Consider the following 10000-nt stretch of genomic DNA (forward strand, 5'->3'; position numbering starts at 1 on the left):
TTCCTTGCGTTTTTATGTTGGAGCTTGGATGTGTTAGATTTCCAATGTATCATTTACACATGGCAAATAAAATATTAAACTGATTTAACCTTTCTCTCCATTAGTTCTGTGCCCATGGGTGATGACCTTTGCCTGACTCTTGGGAGTGTAGGACTAGGAGGATATGGACATTGCGAAAGAAGCCACCCATTCACATGGAAGTGAAGCTGGATGCCTAACCGTTTCTTACAGCTCTCACCTGTAAACACTTCACTTATGTTACACATTGCCCTTGTACATCTCATAACAGGCCAAAGTCTCATCTCCAATAAAGACCGGTGTGTGTATAGTCGTGTGTACGAGATGGTCTGAGTCCCCTGCCCCCTTTCTAGTTCATTCTATTTCTATCTGTCTACTCAAGTTAGATTTCCCTTTCCTCTCTTTCTTTAGGGACGTTCAGTAGGAGTTGATGCTGATGGAGTGTAACTGGCATCATCACATCACCATACGGGAGGGACCTTCAAACCATCATCCTTTACAAGCAGATCCCTATCCGCTCAGGTAAAAGTTAATTCAATTACGCCGTTCTAATGGAGACATATACACTTTTCATTTACGGCTTACATACTATGTCCCTTTTCCACAATTGAAGGTCACTCAGAGTCCATGTCCTGTAGAGTGAAGGATTCAGGGATAGGCTCTGTAACCTCCAAGTACCTCTGTTGAGGTTTCAAAACCTGTATAAACACTGGTATCCATAGCGACAGCGCCCGGCGTAATGACAGCCCTATGATACATTAAAAAAAACAAACCCAAATGGTTACTGCTTTAGTCAGGTCATAGATAATATTATACGAGTTCTGTTAATAGTGTTGGTATCTTCCTTGTCTCAGGTTGTGTTTGGAAGGCGCCACTTCAGCCAGAAGCCTCAGGCGCAGTGAGGTGTTTTCATTGTAGGTGAGTCTACTGGTGGGACTCCTGATCCTGCCCTGCATTCATCTTCGCCCTTCTGGAAAGGTCAGTTACTTACTTTCCCCTTATATCACACCACAGACAGGATGCAACACACTACAATGGCAAACAATCGCAGTCTTCTCTTTTTCTTAAAATTGCATAATTGAAGTTACTAGATTTATAGATGGTAGCTGTATTATCAATGTATATACTGTCTATCTGAACCGAACCCTGTTCTCTTTCCTTCTTTCAGGCTGGTTTCTTTAAAAGGCAGTTTTAGAAGGAGATGAGATCAGGAGGATAGCTGCGGAGCTATGCTACCCAAAAACATTTGACTAAGACTGAGAAGTTAGATCCTAAGATTCTGAGGACCAAGGACAGAGTGACTGTGTCCTAAATTAAGACATGGTTTCTTATCACTACAACATGGACTTAAGGAGGCACATTTTTGATTGAGTAACCATCCAAACCCCACAGGGGAAAGAACTGCTGGACCATTCAAATGTGGTGGCTCAGGAAAGAAAAAATGTTCATTTTCCCTAAAACATGCAAGAGGAAAAGGCCTGACCAAGTGTAAGTTAAAATGTGTTGTCAGCGGACAATATATTACACCTTTACCTTCTGGGTTTGGTGCATGAGGACTAATAAAAACATTGGCAGTGTTTACATTGCTAAACATTGTTAGTACAATGGGACTATTGTACATTTAGAACATGTAATGTATTAGAACATGTAATGTACATTAGAAACTGGACTATGTATGTCAGAACTTGTAATGTACATTAGAACATGAATGTACATTTAGAACATGGCTTATTGTACATTAGAACATGTACTGTACATTAAGACCACTGGAACTATGTACATAGATAGAACATGGACTATATACATTAGAACATGCGACTATTGTACACACTAGAACATGGACTATGTACATTGTAGATACATGACTATGTTACATTTAAACATGTTAATGTACATTAGAACATGGACTATGCACATTTAGAACATGGACTATGTACATTGAACATGTAATGTACATTAGACCATGGACTAGTACATTAAGAACATGACTATATACATTAGAACATGGACTATGTACATTAGAACATGGCTACTGTACATTAGAACATGGACTTCTACATGCTAGAAACATGTAATGTTACATTAGAACATGGACTATGCACATTTTAGAACATGGGACTATGTTACATTTGAACATGTAATGTACATTAACATGGACTATGTAGCATTAGAAAACATGGACCTATGACATTTTGAACATGTAATGTACTTAAGAACATTGGGGACTATGTACATATAGAACATGGACTATGTACATTTACATGGACCTATTGTACATTCTTGAACATGATAAGCTGTACATTTAGGAACATGGACTACTGTACATTAGGAACATGGACTATATACATGTAATCCTATTGGATCTATGTACATTTAAAGAACATGTTCTATGTACATTAGAACATAGACTATGCACATAGGAACATGACTATGTACATCTAGAACATGTAATTGTACATTAGAACATGGACTATGCATCTTAGAACAATGTAAATGTACATTTAGAACATGGATTATGTACATTTAGAACATGTCAGTTGTACATTAGAACACTGGACGATGGTACAGTTAAGAACATGGAGTACATTAGAACATGTCATGTACATCTAGAACATGGACTATGTACATTAGAACATGGGCTACATGAAATCTCGACAGAAATAGGCTTATTCATCCTGTTTTCATTTCCTCCCCAAAAGATCTCAGGAAGTAAAAAAACAGAAACATTCCATAATTGTCTTGTTAAATATTAGCACAAACCGAAAACAACGAAGGTAGCTATTCTGTACGTCCATTAATTGAGGACTGCTCATAATTCCATGCAAAACATTTTTGCTACGGTGTGCCCTAAAATGAACATATGGCCCATGGTCTCACAGACTGACTACTTGATCGGTCGAGGTACACACACGATAATATCATTGAATCACTTGCTCCATCCGAAGCTCTTCTTTATGCCAAGGAAACTTTCATCTGTATTACACCTCAGTGGCAGTTTCTTACGGTACAACACCTTGATTCCGCACCATGGTTCACTCCTACCAGGACAGTGAGTTCTACGTGGCCGTGGCTGCTATTATTTTAAAGCGGCAGACCCGGCATCCCAACGGCAATTCAGTTATCCTTCGATTGAATCGTTAGAGATGGGTGCCAAATGAGCTGACCTAAGCGGACTTTGACGCATGGCATGATCGTCGGTTTGCCAGGCGCGCTCAGTCTCCAGGTATCTCAGAAACGTCTGGCATCCTGGGCTTTTCTACGTCACCACAGTGTCTAGGATTTTCAAACAGAAATTCGGTGAGAAACAAAAAAACATCTATGCCAGCAAGCTAGTCCTGTGGGACAAAACAGCTCGTTAAGCATGAGAGGTCCAGGAACTAGCAAGAATCGTGCAAGCTAAGATGGCGCGGTCCACAATATTCAAGCAAATAATCGGGAGCAGTACAACGGCATCTTCAGAACACATCAATCTCGTGTCGGGGTCGTGTCCCCACGCGATGGGCTTATTTGCAGTCCAGTTTCCCCGCAATTCCGGTTTCCACTCGCTAATCAAGCTAAAACAAGAAGACAAGAGGCTCCAGTGGGCACGCCATCACCAACACTGACACCCTTGAGGAGGGAAAAAAAGCTGCCTAGTCCGGAGCGAGAGAATCCGGGTTCTTGCCTGCATTACATTAATCTGACTGCATTGGCAGAGTCAGGATTTTGGTCAGATAAGCAGCATGAGTTCCTATATGCCTCCTCATGCCTGTGTGATCCAACATACACGAGGCGGATGGCCAGGATTGGCGATATGTAATGGTGATGAGAACAATCGACCCTCCTTCCCATGGAGGCACCACTCGCTTAGGTCCCTTATGATTTATCCTCTCAGATTTGATGACATATCATTGTGGGCACAATGCCCGAAAGAATCTGGCGCGGATGATACTGGAGGCCAAAGTGAAGTGTCCGACCCAGGTTACTTGAAGATAGGTGGATACTAACTAAACTTGCGCGTTGAAGATGATATAACAATCAGATTACATTCCACCATCAATACAGCCTGAATGCGTGGAGTTCAGTGATCAATACATCTCAATGACTAAGAGCCTTCCACATAGGTCTGATATGTGTTAGTTTGTTATTATAGATGATAGAATAGGTTGGAGTGCGCGACAGCACAAGATCTTCAATGGCCTTCCATAGTTTAAGCTCCCGTTCGTATCCTTATGCAATCTGAACAAACAAGACTTGGGCTGATATCGATGATGCATATGAGGAGCGATCAAGCTGTTTAGCATGTCATTCCCTCTCTAACGCGTGGCATAAAACAATTGCGCTGTTACAAGATCTGTTTGTGTCGCGTGGTACCACGTACAACTCAGTTAGATCTGTCTCACTAATGGAGTCCAGCACTCAGGCGTCACTCTATAACGATGGCACTACGATGCTTACCACTTGTGTGTGCTGTGTGATGTGTGGGATAGTGTTGTGTTGTGATGTTGGTGATGTAGATGCTGCTATGTAGTGTCACCGTGTTCGATTCATGTCATTGCCATCCTAGTGGTCATAGTAGACAATGACTGAGGATCGATGGTTCTGTTCTCAGCCTCCTTCCTTCTCTATTGCTCTCACCTGTCCCGCTGCGTCATAGAGTCTGTTAGTTGTGAGGTCGCTATGTTTAGATGTGTGGCTCATAAGTGGATCCGTCCTTCTGTAGAAAACTGTGACAATACTTAGTTAACAATTCACTCCATGCTCTATCCTGCCCTCCTCCTCCTTGCGCTCCCAGCGTTCAGTTGTCTTCTTTTCGTGGAGATCCACACATGGTTGCGTCAGAGCTGTAGAAGGATGTCGATTCGCACCCCCATCCGTCTCAGAAAGAGGTAGTCTGAGGACAGTCCTGCATCGTATGTCCGCTGTCGCAAGGACAGACGGATGTTCCGATGAGGATACATAAGATAGCACTCTACCCTTTTATAATTGTTTTCATCGCCCGTCAAGTACGGGTGACCTCACACCTTGGCAAGCGGCAATACGGCAGACTCATTACTGAGAACGGTCCGCTCAGACGTCTTTTACTCATACATGGTACACCCCTAACCTGACTTTGTTCTGTGGCGCATGAGGCCGCTGAAGCACCCCAGCATCAGGCAACCGTATAGTGCTGGCATTCCTATATCATAGAGTTGTTGTCTGATATGTTATACAGCAGCTACCAGCAACGATCTAAAAATCTAACCAAAAAGGCAAACCTGTCGTAGTTCGCAGAGCCCCTGATTGACGGTTATCTGAATATCCGTAAAAAAGCACTTTAATCAACTTCCAGACTTTTTGCGCCAGGTTCTATTGAAGAAGGCACTTCGACTTCCTAATAGTCCACGTGTGAATTCTAGCAGCGGTTAGCTAAATATATAATACTTCCAACGTATTTCTCGAGCAGTCACAGAAGTTGCTGCATACTCTGAAGCAAATCGAGCCTATACACTATCAAGTAGTACCTACTCTCTGAGAACGCTAGTCGGTGAGCAGTCACCACCTAGGACCCGTAGATATTAGGTTACACCCATAGCCGTGTGGCAACTGGCTTAACAGCCCCAGTATGCACCCTGTCAAAAGAATAGAACCCTTACTGAATCACACAAACCCCTGGTTCTCAACAACTAACATTTATAAATAGCATTGATGTTTGTGAATGGCTTACCAAACTGTCATGATGACCATAACCATGCTGATTGCTTCTAAAGAGTAATTAGGCTTCTCTGGTAATCTCATGGGGTCAGATCGTCGGACAGTTCTACTTCTGGGTTTTTTAGATTTACACACCACACATACCGATGATGAATTGAGCGAGTTCTAGAGAGGTCCATGCGTCATATCATTTCATCGTCTTTATATGCGATCACAACTTGTATTTTAGCGATCAACATTGGTGAGAACGTTTGCATCTTGTGGTATTGTGTTCACGATCCATGAGACCATATTTTATAAACCCATCATAATTAATCTATGAATGCTGATTTATCTGTTTCTTACCTACCGACACGACGGAATAACACTTACTTATACCCCAACCTACCGTACCCTCGATTTTGTTCTTCACGCTAGCCAGCGGATTTGTGCACTACATGACCCCAACTCCCTAGACGCCACTGTGTTGGTTTCCACCACCAGATACATCCCCCAACTACTCGAACCTCTGTCTTAGCATGCACACCTCACTGCCAGGAGACTGATTAGCCAACTGCCAGCGCAAACTCCGCTTCGGACCTTGTTTGTTTCGACCATCCTACGGTGACAATCCATGAGCACCAGTGCCCCCAACCTCCTAGAGAACCCTTGTTTTCATAGACGCATGTCAGTCGTAACAAACCATCAGGAAACAAAATACCCTAACGGTCCTGGACACTTTGTTTGTTTCCACCAACCAAGATACCAATCCCCAATCATACGACCAACTGTTTGTGTTCCCACCCAGGGTAGTTAGTCATTCTCCCCTCAGTCTCGAGACCCTTGTCAGTAGTTCACCAAACCGGGATTACATCCCTCCAGACTTCCCTCTGCATCCAACCGTGTGCTTGGTTTCTGCCACCGCCATGACTACAGCATCCCCCACATATAACTCTGAGCCTGTTGTTTCACCACCAGGATACATTCCCCACACTTCACGTGACGCCCTGTTGTTCACCTCACTACAATAGGGCAATACACATACTACCCCGCGAAAACCCCTCGGCGCCTCTGTTGCTTCTCACCATACTTTCAGTTAACATTTGTGTTCGACATCCCTTCCACAACTCTTCCGACCTCTAGTTCCTGTTTGGATTAATTCACCACCAGGATACATCTCCCAATACTCATTTGGATGACCCTGGTTGTATCCACCACCAATGCAGTAACAACCGCCACATTGGGAACCCTGTTTGTTTTCAGCCATCGCCGGTTCTTGATCTTAGTACATGTCGCCATTAACATCCTGACCCCTTCGTTTGTGCTTGCAGCCAACGTGTGGGCAGAATCCAACTGCCTCCATACTTCCTGCACACACTGTTGGGTTTCATCCACATCCAGCGATTATATCCACTCAGGAACGTTCTGTACACCGTTTTGTGTGGTATCACGACCACGGTTGAGTGGTACATCCCTGCATCTCCTGAACTCTTTGGATTTTTTGGTTCTTCTTATGCCTCCGGCCGAGGATACTCCGATTTTCCCGCAGCATCAGTCCACTGACCCGGCTGTTGTGGTATTCTACCGTACGCAGACGAATTACGGATTTCCTCCCTAATCTCCTTTCCTGCTACTTCCTGTTTGTTGTGTATATTTCGACCGACCAGTGTGTTAGGTTTCAGGAACCAATGCTCCTCCACATATCATTCAGGGATCCTGCGATCACACCCTTTTCTCTTTGGTTTTGCAACCCCAAACGGGCAGGGATACGTGCTCCCCAGTATTTATTGCTGCCTGACAACACTGAGCTTTTGGCGTATTGTCACCACCCAAAGGATTTGCGATCCCCAACTGGTCCCTGAACCCTGTTTTGTTGTCAACGTTCCCACCAAAGGATACTTTGAATTTTCCTCCCAATAACATTCCTTGAATGAAAACTCGCACGGTTAGGTTTCAACCTTTACCATTTGATTTGTCTTGAATAACATAAGTGTCCCCACTCCGACCGTTGTTTGGTTTTTCACCACTCATGGGATGAGCGATTTGTGCTCACGAAACACCTAAATACCGACCACCTTTTTTTTTTCGTTTTTATTTAACCATCCGCAGTGTCCTCGTTCAGGCTGGTTCCTTGCAGTTCCCCAATCTTTGATTGCTGCTCGTAACCACTTCCTTTGAGTTTGTCTCACCCGTACCGCTATGCTACGATGTCGGAACATCTCCGCATACCGTTCCCGGTATGACCCTCGTTCATATTGCATTTTTCAGGCCCAACGCAGGCAGAGAGACCGTGAGACGTTGTGTCCCACTCAGTACGATACAACATCTCCATTACTCATGTACCGTATGTGATATTTTCAATAGCCCCTAATGCCGCGTGGTCTAATATAACACTTCCTCTCTAAACTGTAGACTATTCCTGGTTAACCTGTATGACAGTCTGCAATACTGTTAAAGACAGTCTCACTCTCTCTAGTAGGAGTAACAGTGAAGGAACAAATCCCTGCTTTTTAACCTGTTGACTATTTCACCAGTGGACCGGAGTGTGCGTAAGGGTTCGATATGTGAATCTCCCACCCAAGAGCCTTACCTCCTGGCGTACCCAACCCCTGTCTTTTGTTTTCACAGCGAACCAAGGTAATGTTTAAAACTACATCTAATGGTAATCGATCTGATCACCCACCTTGTCTACGTATGATCGTGATCCTAAAATGCAGGCGTAGCAATCTCTCGATGTGTGAAACCTCCTACTATGCCTCCTCGATGGTCCAACTAAGAGTACAGTGGTCATGATGTGAACGTTTCGAACCGGCTGTACCCTGTAGGGCTATGAGAAACAAACTGAGTACATCGTAGACTCTGACCTGTCTGTATGATTGGTTGGACAGAATGACGGACAGCTGATACGGCCTTGCTTGTGTTGGTGCTATCATTCTTCTTTCGGAAAACACTAACCCAGACCTGGGTACCTACGCAGGCTTTTGTTCCACCAGCAGGAGGGATACGATTCCTCGAACTCCCTCTGAGCGCCTACTTGTTTGTCTACACCAGCTCTACGGGACACATCCTCAACTCCATATACTACTGACTGTCTGATAATCTTTCACCAGCAGTGAGTGAGGTACATCCTCAACGTGGTTGCCTCTGATCCCTTGTTTTGGGCGTTCACCAGCCGCGTACATTCATTCTCACACTTGCCTTCTGTGACCCTGTTGTGTCTACCCTGATGCCTCCGTGCAAGCTGCCCGATGCAGGAGATGTACCGGTGTACCCTGCTGGGATTGAGAGACATAACACGGTAGTTCGCCTCAGCGTACAGAAGGAAAGGTGTACTCGGTTGAGCTGGTCTTGTCATTAGCATTGAACCGGGGACTAGGTGTACACAGTCCTCAACCTTCCTGATCCCCTGTTGTACCTACCCGATCTTTGCCTGCCGTAGGTCGGCAGTATGACAGACATGGATGGAAACAAACAAAGGGTCAGGCAGAGATGCGAGAGGTTTGCAGGATGACCTGTACCCTTGCTCTTGGCTCTGTGTGAAGACAAAACAGGCGTTCCTAAGGATACGTTCGTCCAGCTCTGACCGGAGGATTTGTTTACCACAGTGCTGTAGGCTCCTGACTGCAGCGCGTCATAACTCCTTTCGACCCGATATACCATTGAACTTCACAGAACCCAGGGTCAGGAGTGGGAGTTGTACCCTCCTGGTGAAACAGAAACAGGGGTCAGAGGCAGATTGAGGGAGTGTTGTACATATTTGTACCCACTCTCAATCCTCTTGCGGGTGAAACACCACAACAGGGCTCATGAGGATGTAGGTGTCACCGGGGCAAAGGGGTACATCCTCCCACTTACAGTGAAAAGTGTACCCTGCTGGACCTTGAACACAACTCACACATACAGTTGCTTAAGCAGCGTGTCACTAGAAGTTGAGGATGACCCTCTGCTAGTGGAAACAAACAAGGTCAGGAGTTGAGGATGTACCTGTGGTGAAAACAAACAGGGTCAGAGGAGTTGAGGATGTACCCTGTGGTAACAAACAGGGTCAGGGAGTTGAGGATGTACCCTGCTGGTGAAACAAACAGGGTCAGGAGTTGAGGATGTACCTGCTGGTGAAACAAACAGGGTCAGGAGTTGAGAGTACCGTGTGGTTAAACAAACAGGTCAGGAGTTGAGGATGTACCCTGTGGTGAAAACAAACAAGGTCAGGAGTTGAGATGTACCCTGTGGTGAAACAAAACAGGGTCAGGAGTTGAGGATGTAACCTGGTGGTGAAACAAACAAGGTCAGGAGTTGGGGATGTAACCTGGTGGTGAAACAACAGGGTCAG

The 10000-nt window shown here is 44.8% G+C and overlaps 1 protein-coding gene across 1 annotated transcript in view; it reads right to left on the reverse strand.

The window, feature by feature from the left end:
• Nucleotides 1–10000, reverse strand: part of LOC111971396 (ceramide kinase-like protein) — a 57603-nt gene that overhangs the window by 6018 nt on the left and 41585 nt on the right. The window contains 4 exon segments of the mRNA XM_070446290.1: nt 8796–8942; nt 9271–9374; nt 9540–9549; nt 9655–9736. Of these exon segments, the coding sequence (XP_070302391.1) occupies nt 8796–8942; nt 9271–9374; nt 9540–9549; nt 9655–9736 (343 nt within the window).

This window comes from Salvelinus sp. IW2-2015, linkage group LG2 (genome assembly GCF_002910315.2).
Source record: "Salvelinus sp. IW2-2015 linkage group LG2, ASM291031v2, whole genome shotgun sequence".
NCBI lineage: Eukaryota > Metazoa > Chordata > Actinopteri > Salmoniformes > Salmonidae > Salvelinus > Salvelinus sp. IW2-2015.